Source organism: Monodelphis domestica, chromosome 4 (assembly GCF_027887165.1).
Source record: "Monodelphis domestica isolate mMonDom1 chromosome 4, mMonDom1.pri, whole genome shotgun sequence".
Lineage (NCBI taxonomy): Eukaryota > Metazoa > Chordata > Mammalia > Didelphimorphia > Didelphidae > Monodelphis > Monodelphis domestica.
In genome coordinates, this window is record NC_077230.1 from 359,129,152 (window position 1) to 359,155,401 (window position 26,250).

The window sequence follows — 26,250 nt, forward strand, 5'->3', positions numbered from 1 at the left end:
CAGAACTGGGGGCCATGTTCCCTGATGATTAAGAGATCAGTCAAAGAGCTAACATTTCTGGAATGCTTGAGAAACATCACCTAAATGATCTTTCAAGTTGCTCCTGAATCAGTTCTAACAACTTTATCAATATGAGAATAGGGAGAATTAAACATAGAAATATGCTTTTATATATTCCTCAAGATGAATGAAGTAGATTTTTTGACAGATAAGTTCACTACAGTAAAGACTTTCAAACAAAAATTGGAAGAAAATATATCATTTAATAAAATGATATTATAAATATGTCAATAGAGAATAAACTAGTGAAATCCACATCTATATTTAACTTCAAAGTAATTGAGTGCTTTGTAAAGCTGAATAATAGGTAGGATTGTTTTCTCCTACAAGATATAGTCAGATCCTACAAAGATAGATATGTCTATATGATATCTAATCCAATAAAAATAAACATATTTGGGAATGGTCATTTTTTTCCCATTTTACAACATAAAATATGTTGGAATGAATTATTGATGGTTTTTAATATTCATATTATTCTCATAAACCACATATTTATAGATGTTACAATGTGACAATGTATATGTTACAAATGTGCATGTATGCAAACACAATCTTATTACAAAATTTTCTGTTGTGATCCACCTAGTGTAAATAAAAATAAAGCATTTGAGATATCCCTACTACAACCACAATTAAACCTCTAGGCCAGGGGTCCCCAAACTTTTTATACGAGAGGCCAGACTATTAAAAAAAAAAACACAACTATGAACAAATCTGTATACCACTGTCTGGGATAGCAGAGGCTGCAGCGCTGGCTGTGATGGGCCTGTCACACCTTGCACAGGCCCATCACTGCCTCCACTATACCGGGCAGCAGTATACACAGTGCGGAATCCCCTCCCCCAGATCACTGCTCACCATGCTGATGTCTTCCATTGTGTAGCTACATAATCCTTTGCATGGTGCCTCGTTCTTGTTCAGTTACTCTCAGAACAAGGCACCACGCAAAGGATTATGTCACCGGAAGTAGTGCTGTATATGAGTGAAGCTGCACTTTGTGGCACCACCACATACAGTGCTCCTCTCACTGACCACCAATGAAAGAGGTGCCCCTTCGGGAAGTGCAGTGGGGGCAGGATACATGGCCTCAGGGGGCTGCACGTGGCCCTCGGGCCATAGTTTGGGGACCCCTACTCCAGGCTGACCTTAGGAATGTATTCACTGGTTTCTTCTTCAGCAAGGAAAGACAGAAGATGATTTATGGCTGAGGGCTTTGACTAGTTCAAGTTCTCCTTGCCTCTGGTGGGCTTTGTCCAAATAAGATCCCTTTGTTCTGACCTCTGTGTAATCTCTAGACCCTTCACAATTGAGGACACTCAAAGTAAGAATGGTGAAGTAACTTGTTCAATGTAACAGATAATAAATGGAAGAACTAAGATGTGAATCTAGTAGATTCCTTGATGAAGTAAGAACAGGCCACAATGACTTCCTGAGGAATTAGAAGCTTTACACCAGCCTCTCCTTTTCCTATTAGTGAAAGCTAAACTCATAGCATGGGTATAGTGGGAATGCACAAGATCCCTTATTCTAGTTAACAAGAAAGGGAATAGGCTCTGATATGAGTTAGATAACATAGCTTTTTCAGAGGAGTGAAGCCATGCCATTCTAGAGTAGGAGCCTTACGTTATGAATACACATCATAAAAGAGAAATCTGGCAGATCCAGAAGGGGTGTTAGAGATCACCTTATTGAATATCCTCATTTTACAAATGGGAAAGCCAAAGTTCAGAAAGAAAAAATAATTTACTCAAAGTGAAATAGCTATAAATCAATCAACATTTAAATGCTGACTTTGTGCTAGACATTTTACTAAGTGCTGGTTGAGAAAGAAAGATAGAGCGAGAGAGAGAGAGACAGACAGACAGACAGACAAAGGGAAGGAGGGAGAGAGAGAGAATACAGTCTTTATCCTCATGGAGTTTAGGCTTTAATGGGAGGAGACAACATGTAAATAAATATATACCAAGAAAGCTACATACAGAATAAATAAACAATTAACAGAGAGAAGGCACTGGGCTTGAGAGGGGTTGGGATGCTGGGGAAACTGGAAAACAATATTGACACAAACTAGGTATAGATCATTATCTAACACCCTATATCAGTAAGAAGTCAAAATGGGTATATGATTTAGTCATAAAGGGTGATACTCTAAGACTCCCCTCAGATATGTGGAGAAGGGAAGAATTTATGACAAAATAAGACATTGAGAACATTACATGATGTAAAATGAATAGTTTTAACTATATTAAAATGTAAAAGTTTTTGTAAAAACAAAACCAAATGTTTAGAAGGGAAACAAAGTGGGAAAGAGTTTTTATGATAAATTTCTCTGATAAAGGCTTCATTTTTCAAATAAAGAGATATCGATGTCAAATTTCTAAGATTACAAGCAATTCCCCAATTGACAAATGGTCAAAGAATACGAATAAGCAGTTTTCAGATGAAGAAAACAAAATTATCAATAATCATATGAAAAAAAGTGTTCTAAATCACTCAATATTAGAGAAATGCAAATTAAAATATTTGAAGTACCACCTCATAGTTATCAGATTAACCAATATGACAGTAAAAGAAAGTGACAAATTTTGGAAGGGATGTGGTCATATTGGGACACTAATGCATTGTTAATGGAATTGTAAACTGATCTAACCATTCTGGAGGGCAATTTTGAACTATGCCTAAAGGGCTACAGAACTGTGTATACCCTTTGATCTAGTAATAGAACTCTAAGGTTCTATTCCACAGTGATAAAAAGGTGGACAGGACCTACTTGCACAAAATATTTATAGCAGCTCTTTTTGTGTTGGCAAAGAATTGGAAATTATGGGGATATCCCTCAATTGGGGAATTGGTTGAGCAAACTGTAGTGTATGATGGTGTTGAAATAATATTATGCTATAAAAATTGATGAATAGGATGATTTCAGAAAGAGTTGGAAAGACCCATATGAACTGATAAAGAATGTAATAAGCAGAACCAGGAAAACATTGCACACAATAACAGCGATATGGTGGGTTGATTGACTGTGAAAAACTTAGCTATTTTCAGCAATACAATAATCCAGAAAAATTCTGAAGGATTTATGACAAAGAATGCTATATGCACCTCTAGAGAAAGCACTGTTGAGGCAGCATAAAAACCATAGTATGCTATTTTTACCTTACTTTAATTGGGTTTTTATTATTTATTATATATATATTATTTATGTTTGATTTTTATATAAGTATTCTCTCATGACAATAAACAATATGGGAATAGGTTTTGTATTATAATGCATGTATAACAGATCAAATCTCTGGGAAGGGGGAGGGAAGGTAGGGCAGCAGACATTTTAGATCTTATAATTGAAAAAATATATGTTGAAAATTGTTATTACATTAACTGGTAAAATAATGTATCTTTAAAAAAAAAAACAATATGGATTGGGAAATGCTTCTTGTAGAAGGTGAGCCAGGGAAGAGGGCAGTAGGAAGATTTGAGTAGGAAAAACATTCCAGAGCCAAGAGACAGAACAGTCAGAAGACCAGTGTCACTAGATCAAAGAGTAGATTTTGGGGAGTAAAGATTGAGAAGACAGGAAAGGTAGAAGAGGGCCAAGTTATGGAGGGCTTTGAATGCCTAAGAAAAGATTTGTATTTGATTCTAAAGGCAAAAGGGAATCACTGAGTTAACTAGTAAAGGGAGTTGAAAGGAAATTGATCAAGTAGAAAGAATGATATTGTGAAGATTGGATTTGGTTCTTCCCTGATTGTAACAATGATGGTACTTAGCTCTTCCTTCATTATGAAGATTTAATTGTAATCCCATGTCTATTTTTAGATTTTAATCCCCAGGTGTAAACACAGTATTTAAAGTAGATCTACCCATTTTAACCACAAAAAGGTATGAACTACAAAAAGGTGTGAACTAACCACAAAAAGGTATGAACCCCCATTTCATACATTGAGTGGGAGGTCTGTGAAAGAGTGGGCAATTCTGGAGAGGAGTGTTGACTGTGACTGGTAGATGTAAAATTTAGGGAAGGTGACACGAGAAAAAGGTCTTTAAATAATGGAAACAGACACACAAGGATCTTCAGTCAGTCACTTGGAGTTGGACTGGAAGACAGTCAGTCACTCAGACTTGGAGTGAAGACAGTCACTTGGAGCTAGAGGGAAGAAAGACACTTGAGGAGATACTGGAAGACAAACACTTAGACTTGGAGTGAAGACACTTGGCTGTGGAACTGGACCCCTGGAGGAGCTTATGCAGGAGACCTCAGACTGCTTTTTTTTTAGACAGTCACATGGTGAGTGTAAAGGTTGACTTCCTTTCTTGCCCTTTCTGGAGGTGTGAAACTCTGAGAAAGGCCCATCATCTTGAGACACCCTTAACTGGGGCCTTAGAATTTCTAACTGGTTCAGAGGAATCTCTCTCTCTTTCCTCTCTCCTCTCCCTCTCCCCCTTACCCCCCCTCTCTTTTTCTCTCTTCCTTAAATCTTCCTGTAAAATAAACTACTACTAAATTACATTTACTTGAGTAATTCATTTTGGGATTTAGAAATTAAACCCGTGGCGACCACCAGTTAAATATTCAGTCCAAACATAAAATCTAACAATATGATCAGATTTGAGTTTTGGGGAAAATACTTTTGTATCTGAAAAGTGGATTGGAGTGGGGAGAGACTTGAAGCAGGCAGAACCAATAGCAGGCTATTGCAATGGTTCAGTTGTGAGGTGATGATGGAATGTACCTAATAGAAATAAAAGTGGGTGGTAAAATCCTGAATTGACTCCATCTCTCCATTTTTATCACCTCTAGAAAGGTGACTTCTGAATCTGTATTATTAATTCTAATTTGTATTCTGAGTTCCAAATTACTATTTCTAGTTGCCTGTTGCAAGGGCCACATTAAAACCAAATAAGACTTCTGGGTTAAGATGGCTCCAGAGTAGAAGCAGGGCTCTTCTTCTCCTCTCCACTGATAGAGACAAACTCAAAATGACAAAACCAAAGTCAAACGAGCAAAGAAGTTCAACAGTAGGGCACAGTATGGAAGGTAGGCAAAGTTAGGGCATTTCCATGCTAAAAGGGGAAGAAATTTCTCCCACCAAGGGGCAAGCTCATCACTCCTCTCCCACTTCACCTACCTTGGCAGAAAGCATGGGAAAAACTTCTAACTTCTGGGAGGAATGCTGGCTGAGGTCAACACAGATTTATACCTCTTCCAGGCGATCTTTAAGTTCTCAGGGGCTGAACCTGCCCATAAGTGCAGCAAGACTAGGGACCCCAGGAGGCTGAGGAAATGTGCAGAAAGGGCTCAGCACTTGGGTAGAGAGGGGTAGCTCACAACAAATGCCATAGGGACCCGAAAAAATAGCTTGTGGGCAAAAATCTCTCTAGTGCTCAATACAAAGACTTACCTATACTCCACACCCAGACCTCTGCTAGGCAATCTTTAAGTTCTTAGGGGCTGGACCTGCTGAGGACTGGGAAAAATATCCTCAGGGCAAAAACCTCTCTGGAGCCCAATACAAAGATAACCCACATTCCTCACTTAAACTTCTGACCAGGAAGGAACAAGGCAATGGCCACCAACTCCCAGGAACTTTACAGTCCACAGACACCAAAAAAACAAGAAGAAAACCTTAACCCTTGATAATTTTTATGCAGCATACCAAATGAGATATTTATAAAACTCTTAGCACAGTGCTTGACACTTAGATGCTTAATAAGTAGATGCTTAATAAGTGCTTTTTCCTTCATCCTTATCCCTGCAAAATAACCTTTCTCCATAAACCTGTTACCTCTTCTGACTAGCATATCTGTTGACAATACTATTCATCCAGTTTCCCATGTTTGTATCCATGAGGTTATTCTCTTTTATCTCTCATATCTATCTGTTCCTGCCTCTCTATTTCTGTTGCCAATATCAAAAAACAAACCCTGTTATCACCCACCTGAATGACTGAATTAACTCCCTCAATAAATATACAGTATTTCCCCAATTCCAATCAAACCTTTATATTTCTAAAAGAAAAATCTTCTATAAGCACAGATCTGGTCATGCTATTTTTCTACTCAAAAATCTGCAATGGCTCCCTTTTATATACCAAATAAAATTCAAACTCCTTTGACTGACATTTAAGATCCTCCACAATTTGGTTTCACTTCTACTGTTTTTTTTCCCCCTAATATTTCCCAACTCTATATTTACTATGTTCTAGGCAAACCTGACTAGAGGGGACTTTTCTATCTTCAAAGTATACCATGCCTTTATGTGTTCCAAAGCTAGAATATCCTCCCTTTCCTTCTTTTCTGGCCAAACTCTTATGATTCTTTTAAAGTACAACTCAATGCAACTTTTCTATGTAACCTTTTTCATTTTCCTACTAACCTGTAAGATCCACTGAAGCAGAGAGTATATTTAAGCTAAACATAGCTAAACATTACCTCAGTCTAATAAACACAGTAGATACTTCACAAATGTTTGCTTATGAAGCAACATTGGTTGCAGATGTAGTCAGAGACCTGAATTTGAGCCACTATTCTGCCATTAAATATTTGTATCATCTTTGATAGGTCATTTTCTCTCCATGAGTCTGCTTCTTCATCTCTAAAATTAAAGAGTTGAATTATCTCATCTCTAAAGTATATTTGAGATCTGAACATAAAGCTATTTCTAACCCCACTAAAAATGGTTTCTTGTCTGTGTTTTGTAGATGTCCGAGGAAATTAGGAAATAATACTACCAGCCTCTTGTATAGCACTGTTTCTTCTCAATAAATTACTTCCTCTAAGATCTATCTTTATCCTAATGTCAGTCTTAAGACAGACAGGAAGTAATTGTTGCCACCACTTTGTACATTCAGATCCTAAAGTCCAAAGTAATAAACAAATTGGTTGAAGTCATAATGAGATAGAGTAGTCATACTTAAGACTTGAACAGAGGTTATTGTGGGTCAAGATAATGGTACTCTTAGAACTGGAAAGGCTTGGGTTAAATCTTCCACAGTTCCATCACACTGTTGCTTATACTGTTGTGAAGAAGCTATGGAGTGGACCATGCAGCAGCTTCAATTAACTCTACCCTCCTGGGTGGACAAATACTCACCAGTATCACTACCATTAATCCACCAGTGGGGCTCCTGAAGACCAGAGAACATAAAGTCAATTCTGATCCTATAGAATATCCTTGCTCATTTCTTTTAGTTTCCCAGTCAGTGGTTTTTCCTTGTTTTTATTTTCCTGAATAGCTTTCTAATGTCTTTGAGATTATTTTTATTTGGAAGATATAGGAATGTTCTTATTAAATTGATTGTCTATTTAAAGTCTCAGACTCTGCTTTATCCACTGCACTAGATGTAGACTATGTCTCTGCAATAATACCTATGAAAATTAATACTGGTCATGAGAACAGATGATGAAACATACATATTCCCCCTTCTCTCAATGGAAAGGTTGGGGAAGGCAGAAAGTCTGGAACTTTGGGAGCAGAATGTCACTGACACTATCAGATGTAGTAATTTGGACAATTATTTTTTGTAATTGCATTTTTTTGTTACAAGGGAGGGTAGCCAGGTGTATATTGAGAAGTGACTTTGGATGTAAAAAATAAAATAAAACTCCCTTGAAGGAGAGAAGAACAATCATATTAACAGAGATTCTACTGATATATTGAAATTCTCCCCTTCATATACATAAGTTCCCAGAATGGGCCTCTTCCAGTATTCCAGATAATAACAGGATTGTAAAATTAAAGCTGAAAGGAAATTTGCAAGTAATTGCAACTAATAACTAACATTGTCATTTTACGGAGAGAAAATGGATGTCAAGAGACTTTCCCATGACAGTATGGCAGAGCTGGGATTTGAACCCAGGTCCTCAAGACTAAATTCAGGATTTTTCTACTATATCACACTGTCTCATATAGAGAAGCTATTCTAAGACTTGTTAACATTCAAAAGATTCACAAGTTCCAAGAGTTTCCAATCCAGTGTGGATTCTAAAAGCTCCCGTTTGTCCCTTCTTTCTGGCCATTTTTCTATTCACTGCCAGGAAGGATGGAAAGAAGACCAAGTAAATGAGAAGAAATTCACACTTGTAGGTAAGCAACATGTGATCAGATTTAATGACTTTAGGCTGAAGAACGAAGGAGAGTTAGGAATTTTTGTAGCTTTCAATTATTTAGGTGCTTCTGTCCCATCATTCCCTCAAGTAATTTAAATTTAGCTGCCATTTATTTTTTGTGTTTTCATTGTTCTGTTTTTGCCAAATGGCATTGTTAAAGAACTAATAAAAAGAAATTCAGTCAACCAACTCTTCTATACCAATGCATGTGGGAGGGTCTGGCTGCCAGAAGAATCTGTTTTCAATCTTCACACAGCTGATCTGGGCCATCCCCTGGAGAGCATAACCAGGGTCACACTGGAACACAATTGAGTCACCCGCTTCCCGGCTATCACCACTCCGACTCCCATTTTGAGGGACACCAGGGTCATTACAGGAGGTTGCTGTAGACACTGGAGAAACAAAAGAAATAATATCATTGGATGGGTGTCTCTCTAATAGGCAAGTCCACAGCCCCTCCTCACTTTCATTATAACATCATCATTAGATTAGAACATCACTTACTGTCAAATAACTATCATACCACCAGCACTATTCAATTACCATCCAACTCTTGAAGTGTTACTACACAAAATTTATTTAAAACTCATTCTCTATCCTACATATGCATACACACACACACATATACATGCACACACATAGAGTATTAATGTGTGTTCAATCCATGACTCTAAAAGACACCTATTCTTTACCAAAATATCTGGGAATCCTTCCCAGTATATTCAAAGAGGAACTTAATGGAGATATTTTAATAATGATGATGACAATAATGAACACAAGTCCTCAAGCGCCTGTCATTTGTAATCTAAAGACAATATAGAAAAATGTATGTGATAAGAAAACAAGTACTTAATTATTTATATTAGTTGAATATTGCTAAATTTTTACTCTTTCAAAACTTATTAAAGTTAGTGGGAAAACAAAAGAAATTTAAATTCATCTGGCTAGAAGGGACCATTAGATCAATAAATGCATCCCCTTAATGGCTAAGTAGATATCAGTTTTATGAAATGAATTATTACTGATTCATGGAAAACTACATTTGGGAAAGGTATAGTAGGAGAAGTAAATTGAAGTCTTTTCTTGTTCTTAGTAAATTGGCATAATGAAAACTCGATTCACAATTGAAAGGATCTTTGTCTCGATGTGATAAGGATCTGAACTAGTGTCAGAGAGGAGAGAAAAGGATAGCACAAGAGATTTTTGTGAAGATAGAATATATAAGATTTAGCAACTGCCTGGACATGTGGGCTGGATGAATAAGGAGTTGTAGATGATACTGAAGTAGTAAACATGGGTGAATGGAAGAACAAATAGAGTAGAAAAATAATTGAAGGAAAAAGATAATGGCTGATATTTTGGACATGTTTGGTTTGCAGCATCTATTTTAACTTTAAGGTTACCCATCAGACATCCAATTTGAAATGTCTAATTGATGAAGAGACAGGAATTTATGAGATTTGATGAGATAATCAAGTAATAAAGTATACAGGAAAAAGAGAAGAGAGCTTAGATGAGGGCTCTGAGGATACATGTACCCAAGAACGACATGGTTCATGATCCAGCAAAGGGACTGGTCATCATTCAGTCACATGGGTAGATAAATAGCAAAAATAAGGATTACAAAAACACAGAGGAGTAAATATTCATCATAGGATAGTGAGCAACAATGTCAAACGCTGAAGAGTGGTCCAGAGGAACAAGAATTGGTAAATAAGGGATCATTGGTAACTGTGTAAAAAGCAATTTCAGTTGAATGATGAGGATGGAAGCCAGGCTCCAAGAGATTTAGAGGTAAGGAGAAGTAGAGATACTGAGCATAGGGGTCTTTTTTTCAAGAAGTTTAGGGAAAAGGAGAAGAATTTTTACTTGATATCAGGAAGGATAGGATCAAGTTAGGATCTTTAAAAGATAGAAGAAACTTGGGCATGTATATACATAGGAGGGAAGATGATAAGAGATTGTAGATTAGAGAAAGGGGGAATGGGTAGTAGGCACATTTGGAGGAAAAGAAGGTAGGGAAATATGATCAAGGGTGCATACAGAAGATTGGCCTTAGCTCTTCTCCTTGCCAAGGCCAACCCTTCTACATGCACAAGTGATTCCATTCTATTCCTTCGTTTCTAGTAGATCATCCCCTCTATCATTCCTTCTCTTTCAATGATCTTCAGTCTCTCCCTAGTAGCTGCTTTTCTTCTGCCAACATGCATAGCTAATATCCAGTACCCCTCAAAAACTTTCAATAGATCATTCATCCCTGCTAATTGTTGGCCCACAATCTCTCTAGCTAACCTCCTTGAGAGGGTTGTCTGCGATAAGTGCATGCATTTTTTCTCCTTTTATTCTCTTCTACACTCTTTGCAGTCTGGCTTCTGACCTCATAACTTAAACTGCTCTTTCCAAAGTTGCTGTCTTTGTTTTTATTTAGCTGCGTCCAACTCTTTGTGACTTCTTTTGGGTTTTTGTTTTTGGACCCTTACCTTCTGCCTTGGAATCAATAAGGCAATATTGATTCCAAGGCATAAGAGCGGTAAGGGCTAGGCAATGGGGGTTAAGTGACTTGCCCAGGGTCACACAGCTAGGAAATGTCAGACCAGATTTGAACCTAGAGTGGTTTTGTCATTTCCTCCATCAGTTCATTTTATAGATGAGGAAACTGAGGCAAATAGGGTAAAGTGACTTGCCCATGGTCACATAGCAAGTAAGTGTCTGAGGCCAGAACTGAACTCAGATCTTTTTGACTCCAGGTCTGGTGCCACCTACTTTCCCCCTCCCAAGTTACCAATGATCTGTAAACTGTCAAATCTAATGACCCTTCTTCTTCAGTCTTCATCCTTTTTGATCTCTCTACAAACTTTAAGACTATTACTCACACTCTTCTCCTGGTTCCTTCAAGTCTCAGCTAAACCCCCACTTTGTATAGGAAGCTTTTCCCAGCCCTTCTCTTCTGTTGACCTCCTTCTATTGACTTGTATACAGTTATTTACATGTTGTTTCCCTTATTAGATTGGGAACTCCTCAAAGACAGAGACTGGTCTTTAGCTTTCTTTGCATTCCCAATGCTTAACTCATTGGCTGGCACATAGGAAATGGTTTTAAATATCTTTTGACTATGAAAAGGAAGCAGATAGTAGGAGCAATTTGGGTTTGAGGTTTGGCATCACTGTCCTCTTCTCTTGAGTCCCCTGCTTTCTTATAGCCAATCTTTCCCTGCTAAGCTCTGCCCTGACAAATTCCAATTATGAATTTTTGACTACCCAATTGCTGCCTTCATTTCTATTAACGTACTACTACATGCAGCTAGAGAAAATCAGAAAATTACCCTGAGTTCACTATAACTTGACCCTTGATGTAGGAAAGCAATCCTTTTATAGTTTCCTAATTTCTCAGCTTTCCCATCTATCAGAGTGACTATTCCAAACATTTTCATTCCTTGTCAATGTACCTCATAACCCAAAAACACCTCCTCTGCTAACCATCTTCATTGAAAAATCACAAGTCTATTTAAACTAGATAAATGTGAAATTGTGTGGGATCCAAATACCCCTAGTGAATATCTAACCCATATGACAATAAGGAACTGAGCTCCTTGAAAGGGGGAAGGAACTCTACCTGCTCCTTGTTAGACATGAGTATCTTATCCTTAAAGTATATATTGATAAACAGACTTGAAATAAAAGTCTGAGAAGTTTATCAACTCATCCAGAGAATTTTTCTAGAGGGTTGAGAGGTCATGAAGGTTATGGCACATTCTTGTGGTAGGAATTCAAGATAAGAGTATGCTATTTGGGCCAATGGGGAGGCATTTTTCTCCAAATGTCAAAATGAGTCATCCCTCTAAAGTGTTGTCCTGCTCTTGCAAAGTCACACCCCCATCATGACAAATAGGAGAAATGTTGTAAAGTTGGAAAAGTTAAGACTTGGCAACATATTATATATAGGGAATAAAGGTGAGAGAGGAACAGAAAATGTCACTGGTTTGTATGTCTAGGTGACTGGGAATGTCCTATCCTGACAGGCAGCGTGGGTTAGGTAAAGTTTACTTCATCCCAGTGGGAAGTAGACAAGGCATCAAACTAAGAGTCTAGCTGGGAAGATAACCATATAAAACAGCCAAAATCAGTAAAGAAAAATACAATTACACAGAAAATTGGCCTAAAACTCATCTAAGCTACATTATTCCCATTCAGAGATGAAGCTGGCATTAGCAGAACAAATATGGAGGAGAAACAAAGGGAGAAAATTCTATCCTTATCCTCATAGAGCGAAATTCTTCAGAAGTTGGACAATTTAGCAACATGGACTTCATGGAGATAAATAAAAAAAAGTTCTACATTTAGATTCAATCAATTGTTATGTAAACATGCCTAGAGAGTAGTTTATATAAAAAGAGACCAGATCTTGATGGGTGATAAGTCCTATGATTCAAGTAGGAGATGAGTGATAAATTATTAATGTGATTTTTCCACTAAATTGGAAGATTAGGGGATCAGAAGCCAATGGAGATAATGGAGTAGCAGGAAGAAGTAAAGTACAGTGAGTTCCCTGACAAAATGCTTCCAAAGAGGGCTAAAAATCACATCAATCCTGGTCAAGACCCTCAACCTCTCTCACATTCAGCTTCCTTAGAAGTAGACAGAGAGTTGAACTCAAAGGGTTGTTATGGGGATCAAATGAGTGAACACATGGAAAGTGCTTTGTAAATCTGAAAACACTTTATAAATGCTAGCTATTCTTATTCTTCTTATTTCTGCCTCTATGCCTCTGTTCATGACGTTAACGTCACCTAGAATACCATCCATACCCATGCTCTCCTATCAGAACTCTATCTTTCTGTCAAAATGCAGTTGAAGTCTGACTCCCTTCATTAAGTCTTCCCTGATGCCTACACTGAAGGCGCATAGCACTTTGAATCAAGATCTTTCATTTATTTATTAATCATACAATGCTTCATCCTGTTGGCTAATTATTTCAGTATGAGTCTTGTCCCTATTGAAGGGCAAGAATGGGTACTTTTCCGGTTCTCCTGGGCAGAATGATATAGGAAGGCTAAATGAACGCCTGATGAATTGAAATGAAATGAATAGAATTTAGAACTAGGAGAGTACTGACCTGTGAACTGAATGGCAAAGCCCTGCTTACTGGTAAAGAAATCAGTGTTGAATTGTAGGACAACAGAGCTAAATGTGCTATGGATGTTGCCAGGAAGCATGGGGCCACTCAGCTCCTTTAGTAGGATCCCACTCTCCACAGGTCCATCCCAGATCCGAAGTACATCATGGACCTCCTCTGTGTCAAATACCAAGAAATGGAGCCTGGGGAGAAAAGAAAGCATGTTTCACAAAGGCCTTATCATTTTTGCTCACTTTCTGATCTAAATCCTGACCAAAAAACATATATATGAATTCAAACAAACATTAATTAAGCAATAATACAAAATTCCTATCCTACTGGAAACTTACAATCTAGTAGTAAAATAAAACCTGAACACAGATAAGTATAATATAAAACATTATAAATAATTGAAGTTTATTAGCTAGCATTTCTTAAATGCTTACTATATACCAAATGCATACTGTGCTATTATAAAACAAAATGCTCTCATCAGCCTTCCATAAAGTAACTATCTCAATCAAGGTGGGAACACATTTGTTAAATCTAATGATAGCATTAAACAAAGTGTGAAAAGTCCTTAATCAATTAAGATGGAATTTGAAAATCACTGGATGAAATGAAATGACACCATAGATGAAGTATTTTTGGATTGGACACAGTCTCACTCTGTGGGTTTTGGATAAAATAAACAAGCCAATTTAGAGCCTAGGCATTCCACTATCAAACCAACCTGAGGAAGAAGCAAACCAAGTTACAGAGCTATAAGTTTACCTCTTTGTGACATGAGCTCTCTGTGATTAAACCCAAGCTCCTCTGGCCTCTGTATTTTCTTATAGATGAATGTCCCAGATTTTGGAAGAGGAGATTTGTATCTCTTGTTTTTACCATACCACTTTGGCAAATAATTGTTTCTGAAAGCTAATTAAGTGTGTCTATCTAACTGATATCAATGGATAATCAACAGAGGAAACATATTTGTAGAATTCAAAAGTTATAGTGCCAGAACTACATACACACACACACACACACACACACACACACACACACACACACACACACACACACACACAATCCCTCAGGTTTTCTTTAAAATCCTGAGGGGGAGGGGATAGCTAGGTGAATCATTGGATTAAGAGCCTGGAATCAGGAGGACCTGGATTCAAATTTTTGAGACGTTGGTTTATATCCAGTTTCTGCCATAACTTTTTCCAGTTTTCCTAGCAGTTAAAGATCAGATCTTTGGGTTTATCAAACACTAAATAATTACGGTTATTTACTACTATGTATTGTGTAGCTAATCTTCTCCACTGATCTACTGCTATAATTCTTAGCTAATACCAGATTGTTTTGATGATTGCAGCTTCATGATATAGTATGAGATTTGATATTTCTAAACCACTATCTTTCACATTTTTTCATTGATTCCTTTGATAATTTTTATCTTTTGTTCTTCCATATGAATTTTGTTATTATTTTTTCTAGTTCTTTAAAATAATTTTTGGGCAACTCAATTGGTATGACACTCAATAAGTAGGTTAATTTAGGTAGGATTGTCATTTTTATTACATTGGCTTGACCAAGCCATGAATAATTAAATTTTTTTCCAACTGTTTATATCTGAGTTTATTCTTGTGAAAAGTGTTTTGTAATTTTGTCCTATAATTCCTGGGTTTGTCTTGGCAGGTAGACAATTTTATATTATCTACAATTAATTTAAATGGAACTTTTTTTCTGTCTCCTATTGCTGGACTTTGTTGTTAATATTGGTAATAAAGAAATGATGATGATTTATGTGTATTTATTTTATATTCAGCAAATTTGCTAAAATTATTACTCATTTCATCTAATTTTAGTTGAATCTTTAGGATTCTCTGAGTATGTTATCATATCATCTGCAAAGATATTTCAAATTTATTTCTTACAAACAGCACATTATAGGATTATGGATTGTAATCCATTCTGCCATCTGATTCTGTTTTAGGGTTAAGTTCATTCCATTCACACTTGTGGTTATGACAGTTAACTGTGTATTTCCCTCCATCTTGCCTTCCTTCTGTTATTCTTCTCTCTCTTCCCTTTTACCTTGTCCTTTTTCACAAATGTTTTTCTTCTGTTCACCATCTCACCCAATCCCTCTTCTCTTCTATCGGTTCTCCCACCCCAATCCCTTTAGGGTAATATAGATTTCTATATCTTAGTGTGAACGTTAGAGATAAAAACTTCGAATACTGCTTTTACACGTTGGTCACAGGTAACTTCAGCGTAAGGAAATGGGACCACTGTCCTAATTCCTTGATGTATGGATCTTCCCACACAGGCCCCCCCAGACTGAACTCTCCACTCTGAGCTCTCCATGTCTTCATGGGTCAAATTCTATCTGAATTCTACTTAAATGTACCACAGGCATCTTTCAATAGAAGTCAACACTGCAATCCTGGCTGTACAAAATCCTAGACTACAGCTACTAACACAATCATCAATGCCTTATGACTTTGGGGAGGTCCAAGAGAAAGATATTCAGCCTATACCTCTGAATTAAAAGTGGAATTTAGATATTGTTATAGGGAATTAGCAGGAGCAAGAGCAATGCTACAAAGCAGGAGCAGAAGATCCTGCAAGGCAGAAGCAAGAGCAAGGTTCCAGAACTCTGGAGAAATGACAGGGCAGTTTGCTTCTTCTGAGAGGGATAGTTAAGCAGCCAGGAGTTGAGTTTCAGTCTAGTTCTTCTGGGGTGGACCTAGAGAGCTAGATGTTCTCTATCCTGTGGCTTTCCTTATGATCCAGTCTATCCCTATGAATCCTGTTGATGCTGAGAGTGATTTTCAACAGAGCTACTCAAGGTTTCAAAGGACAACTGTCAGTGAGACCTTCCTTTGGACCTTATTCCTGCTACCTTCAATTCCTTCCCACTTTTATATATTAACTGGGGGGGGTAATTTAATTAGTTGTAGGAAGTATATTTATAGGTAGAAAAGTATTAAATAGTGTAGGTTAACAACTTGATTTTGGTTTTAGATAGATTATCTCAATTCCCTTTCCTTCCTTCCCTTATCTTAAAATAAACTATTATTTTAGTTATATTTATATATATATTATTTCAGTATAGTTATTTCAATATCTAAGCAATAAAATTCTCTAAGGATTCTGTAGATTGTCATTGATGGCCTTACCTCCAGGGAAGGATCATGTGCATATGTGAAAAAATTGATAAAATTAAACCACCAGTAGTTTTGTATGACACACAAAACAGTAATTATTAACTTTATTGATAACAGCAAGTGGTAAGTACAAGACCACAACTATGACATCGGGTCTACAAGAAAGTCTGGATTCTCTCTCTTGAGCAGGTCTGATACATCTAAATTTCCATGCTTTCACTCATGTTACTTTCTATCCCTAGAATCTGATCTTTCCTCCTTCTTTGCTGAATTTCTATCCACCCTACAAAACTCAATTCAAATGTCATCTCTATAAAGTCTTTCCTGGTTCTCTCTATTGGTAAGAATATTTTTCCCCCTCAGCCTTCACAAAGTTGTTTGTTTTGCACAGTTCTTACAAACTTAGTAAACTAAGAGTCTGTCGAATTTGTGTCATATCCCCCTTTTCAACTCTAAGTTCTAGGATAATAAGGGCTCTACCTTACTGTATGTAAGGATCTTGGGTTGAATTCCTGGGTAAGCAGGCAATAGAGAAGGCAAACTACAACATTCCATTGACTTCTGAGATAACATGACCATCCTAGACAAGTACAATTTGGTAATATTTTTCAAGGACTCTAAGAGTAGGTAATGGATGCCACGGATCCTGGCAATGGGAAGTGCTTACCAGGGTGGATTTTTTTTCAGCTTCTCATAAATTTGGTAATGATACAGGATCTAGTTACTCGGTACCATGTTAGAGAGTCCTTTTTCCAAACTAGAGGACAACTACAACATACAATATTCTATTACCTAAATAAATAGGTAAAAAAATTAAGGGCTTGGATAATCATGTAGCAGGTGAGAAATTGTATAAGGCAGACATTCAATAAGAGCAAGAGAAGGAAAAAGTTCTTATGCATGCACATATAAACATATTTATATACAAGCCCAAAGGTTCACACATTCACACCATGCATATACTTATGGAACGAAATGCATTGAAACAATGCACATGAAAACAGCATGCTGTATTCACACACAGTTCATGTATACATATTCAGTTTTATAGAATTATACACATATGCATAGTTATATATGTATAAACAAATTGTACAAATATGTTCTTAACTCTTATATGCATGAATACTCAATCATATATGACCATAGCAGGAGCTCAAAGAGGAAAAACGATAAATGGCAGAGGACTGGATTAAATGAGGCAGGCGAGAAAAGGAAAGTGACAGTCATTGGAAGATCTTTTCACTGGAAGCCTGTCTAGGAAGCACAGGGAGTTGGATTCTCTGGTTTCATGGGTTCATTCCATAGAAATAAATCAATGAAGAAAATCCCAGTAAGACTCTTGCCTCCCATTCCCTTTAATCCATAGAAGTCAACTTTACTTCATCATCATTTACATGCCCAGAGCTAAATGTATACCTCTGAAGCCCATTCCCTCAGGCTGCATCTCTACTTCCTGATACCCCATCTCCATAATTGGGACTACTTGCCTGCTTCGAAACTCTGCTTACTACTTGCTGCCAGATTCCACCTAGAGCCAGGATCTCCATCTGGTGCTCCCTATCAGACTTTTATGATGCCAAATGGATGCCAATCTATATCTTCTAGTGTTGCCTGCATCTCAGATATGTCCTGAAAACCCATCCTATCCCAATGGTACTATCAAGTCTAAATTCCTGCTATTTGCACCTTAGCACATATGTCATTGACTAACTAATCTCTGACACTGACAATATGCTTTGAGGAAATAATCCATCCCTTATCCAAGGGAAAAATTATATAGATATGCTTGTATAATGATTTTCCATATACTGTTCATTTATCGTTTTCCTGAGGGTGAGGAAAAGGCTAACACATCTGTTACTTAAGAAAAATAAAAAGGGTCACACTAATAGGGGAGCTCATAATAGTCATTTTACTCTGGATGTATCCTGACGACTGGAATTTGAAAGAAAAAGCCAATAGTGGCACAAAGCCTGGTGTGAAGAAGAAAGTAAAATGATAACAAGGTTAAGAAAATAGATGCACACTGTGGGATGGCTTCATGTATAATCAAAGACAGATTTTAGCAAGATGTGAGGTCAAGTTAACCCAACCAAATATACTTGTATCAGTTACTTTGTGGTCAGATGAAGGAATGTAAAGAAAATAACCCTGTGTTGTCTAAGTCCATTTTGTATTTTTACCTTGTTTCCCTTAAGTATCAGCAAAAAAAAAATCTTATAAAAATCCATTTCTGGCTTTAATTTGCTAATGGAAAGCAAGAAACCATTCATGTGAGTTATGAGCTAGAGGCATAAAAGGAAGACTCAAAAGATAATGGCATTAAGTAATACATAAGTCAGATATTCATATAAGTTTTCCAGAAGATATCCAATTGAGAAGATACCATGAAATAAAGCTCCTTGAAAGTCTAGCTATGAAAATGCCAAAAAGAAATAAAATCTGTAGAAATAATGATAAATAAAACAGCTTTGGAAGATAAAGAGCTAATGAAAATAAAGTCCTGATATCTATACATGAATATGTATTGACATCTGTCTGTCTATCCATCTATGTATCGATCTATGTAGATATTTATTCAGTAACAAGGGGAAAGTAGGGAAGGAGGAAATGACAGAAGAATACTGGCATAACCTCAGAAATAATCCAAAAAAAGTAATAAAATAATCTAAAATAGATAAAGATGAAGAAAAGAATATAAAAGTAGATTAGGATTCAACTTAAAAAAATACAATGAAGAACCATATCAGTGTAGTATAAATTCTCATAAACACTGTTATCAAAGTGGGGAAAACATACTCAGAAATTAAACTAAAAGATAACTGGAACCAATGTAGGAAAAAGTTGTTTATCTTGTTGAAGCCAAATCATTGACAAAGCTGCAGGAGATTTAACAGAGGGAAAACTGGGCAGGGGTGGTACCTATGCCCAAAGATGGGTTTGTGGTACCAAACACACAAATCCTGCCAATTGGCCCTGGCCTTTAATATATAGTTCTTCATTTCGGAGTCTTTCTGTGTCTCATACTTTGGCTTGATTTTCCTAGCAGGGCCACCAGAGTCTTCCCTTTAAGCATTCTACTATTCTTTTTTTCTCCCCAAAATATCTTCTTAGTATCATTTAATATTCAATTAGATTAAATTTCAGTAAAAACTTATATTCAATAAGAACATATCTCAGAAAGAACAATTAACACTATCTGACATACCTCATTATTGCAAATTCGGGCATAACTGGAGGTTCAAACTGCAAAAATTTGCATCTGAGGTCATATTTTATATTATTTTTTAAACCCTTACCTTCTGTCTTAGAATCAATACTGTATATTGGTTCCAAGGCAGAAGAGCAGTAAGGTTGAGACAATTGGGTTTAAGTGACTTGTGTAGGGTTACTTAGTTAGGGAGTACATGAGGCCAGATTGGAACCCAGGACCTCCCATTTCTAGACCTGGCTCTCGATCCACTAAGCCACCCAGCTGCCCCCTTGAAGTTTTAAAAGAAAATAATTTGTACACTATGTTTAAAGGAATAATTCAAAAGGAAAATGAAATAGTATTGGACAAAGAGAAAGTATCCACAGGATTCCAATAAGAGAAAAAGAAATCTAAAGTTCAACTCACAGAGAAGTACTCAGCTTCAAAACTACAGACAAAAAGAAACTATTCTTCAAGCCATGAGACAGAAAAGAACTTGCATATCAAAAAACACTTATCAGGATCTCACCAAAGTTATCTGCAAAATGTAAAGAAAGATGGCAAGGTTGGAAAAGAACATAGAGCACACATGAGTTTTTTAAATATAGACTTGGATCCTAGAATGAGCCTTCCAGCAAACCTAATTATTCTTTTTGAAGGTAAAAGACATTTAAAAATCAAAAAGGCTTAGAACAATTCATGGATAAAAGCCCACATCTAAAAAGGTCCTTTGAATCAGAGATACCCACATCCCAAAGAGATAAGTAGTTAAAATATTTAAAAGAAACAGTGGGTACCTAAAACCCATTAACTTCACAGTTGAAATTATGAGATAAAATATTCTAATACAATAAGTTGTAATACAAGTCTCTTCCTCCTCAAAAGTCTAACTATAGTGCTTCTCTTTTACCTAAAGGTCACCTGGGGTGCCAGAGGATTGCAAGATATATCTTGAGATTTTTTTCTTTTCCTTTTTTTTTAATCTTATTTATATGGGATGGGGTTGTGGGGGAAGCATTCTAATATGTCATGTCATTAATGTAGTGAACTCAGACAGGAAACTTATTTGTAACTTAAAAATTTGCCTGGGGCACTCCAGTGGTTAAATCATTTGTCCCCTGCCATATAAATACTATATATTAGAGGCAAGATTAGAAACTATCGCTTTCTGATTCCAAGGCTTATCCTCTCTCATCACTATGCCATGCTGCCTCCATTGGGTCTGCTCTGTTGGGAAAGTTCTGATGAAATTTCTGGCCAAAGACCATGAATAAAGAGGAGGACCAGGTAAGTAAATGTAGAGAAGAATATTACAAAAAAATGTGGATGTTGGATGATGAATATCTTTGGATTATAAGAACCCATAAATATAAGCCTTGACAATGACAATTTAAATGACAAATTAAAGCCTTTAATTAGAAAGGGAATGTTAAAATTTTTGAAAATTATATCTGATTCTTGGAGAAAAACAGAATAAAATATTAAAAGATACAAAATTTAAAATATTATCAAAGGGAAAAAAATTAAAAGGGAGTAAAAAAAGGAGACTTTTCCCCAAAGCAAATTCTTACTTTTAACAAAAGAGAGAAAGGGACTTGTATCTTGGAGAAATTTAAAAAATTGTTAGCTTTAAGCACTGGAATTATGCAATTAGGTTTAGAGCTTTTTAAGGTGCATTGACTTTGGAAAAAATATACAATGACATACAGTAGTTTATGCTCTCTTCTGATAATATAAATAACAGAGAAAAAGAATGATTAATTTCTAACAATTGTAATATTAAAAATGAGAGGACTAAATTCTTCCATGTGTATGAAAGGCTAATAATAGGATCCAGAGTTACAAGTTTATATATATATATATATATATATATATATATATATATATATATATATATATATATATATATATATATATATTCTTGGAAATCATCTAGTCCAATCCCTTTCTGTTAGTGCTAAAGAATCTAAGACTCAGAGAGAGGAGGTGATTCTTGCAAGTAGTAAGCAGTAAGATTCAAATGTGGGTACTTAAACCTCAATTTCAAGATGGCTTCAATTACATTGTACTGGTATTAAGAATGAATTAACAATAGAATATAATAATGTAAGGTCTAGAAAAACAATATTAAACTAAAACAAAAGTTATTTTGAAATATTACAATAAGATAATCTGAAATTATAATAATACCAGATAAGTTAAAGTCAAATCAGAAAGCATTAAGAAAAATATCAAAGGATTTTATATCATGATATAAAAGAAATATTAGTAGCATTAATTTAATATTCCAAAATGTATATGCACTAAACAAAATAGCAATTAAATTCACAAAATATTAGAACTAAACTTAAGAGAATAGTAGAAACCAAACAATAGTTCTTAGAACTCCTTTATCTGATTATAATATATCAAGCTAAAAATAAAAAGAGAATAAGTTACAAATTTAATGGAAACACAGTGAATGCACCTTATTTCCAAGTACACACAAAACTGAAAACAAAGTTGAACATATACTATGACATGTAAAAAAATCTTTAAAAAAATTTTAAAGGCAAAAATTGTATAAAGCATATTTTTAGCTTCTGGTTAAGATGGCGGCTTAGAGAAAGCTCAAGTTCAGATCTCCGGAAAACCCTTCCCGACCGATCTCAAACTATAAGCTCCCAAGGCGCCGAAATTCAAAACGATCAACAGCACAGACCCTGGGAACCCTCCTCCTGGACCTGGACCCGGATCGAAAGGTACGGCTCCCCTTAAAAGCCAGAACCCGAGATCCCTCAGACCTCAGGGGTAGGAGCGCAGAGTCCAAGGCTCCCGGAAGCCGCAGCCTGGCCTGGCTCAGAGAGCAGGGTCCTCGGAACAACAACTCTCAGGGCCTTCTATCCAAGTCCCGAGTCCCAGTGAAAGTCACTGCCTGGAGCAAGACAGCCTCACGGGCTGGATCCTGCTATCCAAGTCTCAGTGAAAGTCCCTGCCCTCAGAGCTTGGGTTAGCTGCAGCCCATCCCCCCGCAGGCCGACAAAACAGCCTCACGGCCAGCGATTCTGAAGGCAACTTCCTGAAAGCAACGTGGTCCGACCCTTCCATTCCAGTTCCAGTGAGGCATATTCAGTTTAACCCAGGGAAAGCTCATAGAACCATCTGCCCAGGACTAAAGCCTCTGAACACCAGACAGAGACAAGAAAAGCCAATCCTCCACATTCAGAGATGGAAAACTCCACAGAAGCACAGAAGCCCCAAAATACCAAGAAAAATAAGAAGAAAGGGGCGACTTTGGACACATTCTATGGAGCCAAAATACAAAATACAGAGCAGATAGAAGATAATATAAAAGAAAATGCTCCAAAACCTTTCAAAGGAAATGGAAACTCTCCACAAACACATGAAGAATTTGAATCAGAAATGACCAAAAAGATGGAAGCCTTCTGGGAGGAAAAGTTGGAAATAATGCAAAAGAAATTCACGCATCTACAAAACCGGTATGATGAAACTGAAAAGGAAAACCAGGCTTTAAAGGCCAGAATCAGGCAGCTGGAAGACAACGATCGTGTAAAAGAGCAAGAATTAATAAAGCAAAGCCAAAATACCAAGAAATTAGAAGAGAACATAAAATATCTCACCGACAAGGTGATAGATCTGGAAAATAGGGGGAGAAGGGATAATTTAAGAATAATTGGACTCCCAGAAAAGCCAGAAATAAACACCAAATTGGACATGGTGATACAAGATATAATCAAAGAAAATTGCCCAGAGATTCTAGAACAAGGGGGCAATACAGCCACTGACAGAGCTCACAGAACACCTTCTACACTAAACCCCCAAAAGACAACTCCCAGGAATGTAATTGCCAAATTCCGAAGCTATCAAACAAAAGAAAAAATCCTACAGGAAGCAAGAAAAAGACAATTTACATATAAAGGAATGCCAATCAGGGTCACACAAGACCTTGCAAGTTCCACTCTGAATCATCGTAAGGCATGGAACATGATCTTCAGAAAGGCAAGAGAGCTGGGTCTCCAACCAAGAATCAGCTACCCAGCAAAACTGACTATATACTTCCAAGGGAAAGTATGGGCATTCAACAAAATAGAAGACTTCCAACTTTTTGCAAAGAAAAGACCAGAGCTCTGTGGAAAGTTTGATACCGAAAATCAAAGAGCAAGGAATACCTGAAAAGGTAAATATTAAGGAAAGGGGAAAATGTTATCTTCTTCTTTTACTCAAACTCTCTTCTATAAGGACTACATTTATATCAACCTATGTATACTAATATGTGGGGAAAATGTAATGTATAAATAGGGGGTAAAGAAAGACCAAATAGAATAATCATTCTCACACAAAGATTCATATGGGAAGGGGAGGGGAAGAAAACTCCTATAAGAAGGAGAGGAAGAGAGGGGGGGGGTTACTTAAACCTCAATCTCAGGGAAATCAACTCTGAGAGGGAAAAACATCCAGATCCATTGGGATCTTGAATTCTATCTTACCCAACAAGGGTAAGGAGAAGGGAAAACCAAGGGGGGGGGGGAGAGGGAGAACAAAAAGGGAGGGAAAGAGAGGGGGGAGGGGGAGGGAACAAAAAGGGAGGGACTAAAAAGGGAAACATCAAGGGAGGGGACAAGGGGGACTGTTTCAAAGTAAATCACTGGACTAAAAGGTAGAGCCGAAGAAGAAAAGGTTAGAATTAGGGAAGGCAATCAAAATGCCAGGGAGTCCACAAATGACAATCATAACTTTGAACGTGAATGGGATGAACTCACCCATAAAACGTAGACGAATAGCAGAATGGATTAGAATCCAAAACCCTACCATATGTTGTCTTCAAGAAACACACATGAGGCGGGTTGACACCCACAAGGTCAGAATTAAAGGATGGAGTAAGACCTTCTGGGCTTCAACTGATAGAAAGAAGGCAGGAGTGGTAATCATGATATCTGATAAAGCCAATGCAAAAATAGACCTGATCAAAAGGGATAGGGAAGGTAATTATATTTTGTTAAAAGGGACTATAGACAATGAGGAAATATCATTAATCAATATGTATGCACCAAATAATATAGCACCCAAATTTCTAATGTAGAAACTAGGAGAATTGAAGGAAGAAATAGACAATAAAACCATACTAGTGGGAGACTTAAACCAACCATTATCAAATTTAGATAAATCAAATCAAAAAATAAATAAGAAAGAGGTAAAAGAAGTGAATGAAATCTTAGAAAAATTAGAATTAATAGACATATGGAGAAAAATAAATAGGGATAAAGAGGAATACACCTTCTTCTCAGCACCACATGGCACATTCACAAAAATTGACCATATATTAGGTCACAGAAACATAGCACACAAATGCAGAAAAGCAGAAATAATGAATGCAGCCTTCTCAGATCACAAGGCAATAAAAATAATGATTAGTAATGGTACATGGAAAACCAAATCTAAAACCAATTGGAAATTAAACAATATGATACTCCAAAACCATTTAGTTAAAGAAGAAATCATAGAAACAATTAATAATTTCATCGAGGAAAATGACAATGGCGAAACATCCTTTCAAACCTTTTGGGATACAGCCAAAGCGGTAATCAGAGGTAAATTCATATCCCTGAATGCTTATATTAACAAACAAGGGAGAGCAGAGATCAATCAATTGGAAATGCAAATGAAAAAACTGGAAAGCGATCAAATTAAAAACCCCCAGCAGAAAACCAAATTAGAAATCCTAAAAATTAAGGGAGAAATTAATAAAATCGAAAGTGACAGAACTATTGATTTAATAAATGAGACAAGAAGCTGGTACTTTGAAAAAACAAACAAAATAGACAAGGTACTGGTCAATCTAATTAAAAAAAGGAAGGAAGAAAAGCAAATTCACAGCATTAAAGATGAAAAGGGGGACAGCACCTCTGATGAAGAGGAAATTAAGGCAATCATTAGAAATTACTTTGCCCAATTATATGGCAATAAATACACCAATTTAGGAGAAATGGATGAATATATACAAAAATACAAACTGCCTAGACTAACAGAAGAGGAAATAGAATTCCTAAATAATCCCATATCAGAAATTGAAATCCAACAAGCCATCAAAGAACTTCCTAAGAAAAAATCCCCAGGGCCTGATGGATTCACCTGTGAATTCTATCAAACATTCAGAGAACAGTTAATCCCAATACTACACAAACTATTTGACATAATAAGCAAAGAGGGAGTTCTACCAAACTCCTTTTACGACACAAACATGGTACTGATTCCAAAACCAGGCAGGTCAAAAACAGAGAAAGAAAACTATAGGCCAATCTCCCTAATGAATATAGATGCAAAAATCTTAAATAGGATACTAGCAAAAAGACTCCAGCAAGTGATCAGAAGGATCATTCACCATGATCAAGTAGGATTTATACCAGGGATGCAGGGCTGGTTCAACATTAGGAAAACCATCCACATAATTGACCACATCAACAAGCAAACTAGCAAGAACCACATGATTATCTCAATAGATGCAGAAAAAGCCTTTGATAAAATACAACACCCATTCCTATTAAAAACACTAGAACGCATAGGAATAGAAGGGTCATTCCTAAAAATAATAAACAGTATATATCTAAAACC

General features: G+C 36.6%; 1 protein-coding gene across 7 annotated transcripts in view; it reads right to left on the bottom strand.

Annotated features, from left to right (window-relative positions):
* Positions 1-26,250, bottom strand: part of CSMD2 (CUB and Sushi multiple domains 2) — a 1,065,508-nt gene that overhangs the window by 241,393 nt on the left and 797,865 nt on the right. For all 7 annotated transcript variants that reach the window (XM_056795117.1, XM_056795119.1, XM_056795118.1 and 4 more), the window contains 2 exons: positions 13,285-13,487; positions 8,373-8,564 (listed from right to left, as the gene is read on the bottom strand). In XM_056795117.1, the coding sequence (XP_056651095.1) occupies positions 8,373-8,564; positions 13,285-13,487 (395 nt within the window). The remainder of the gene's footprint in view (positions 1-8,372; positions 8,565-13,284; positions 13,488-26,250) is intronic.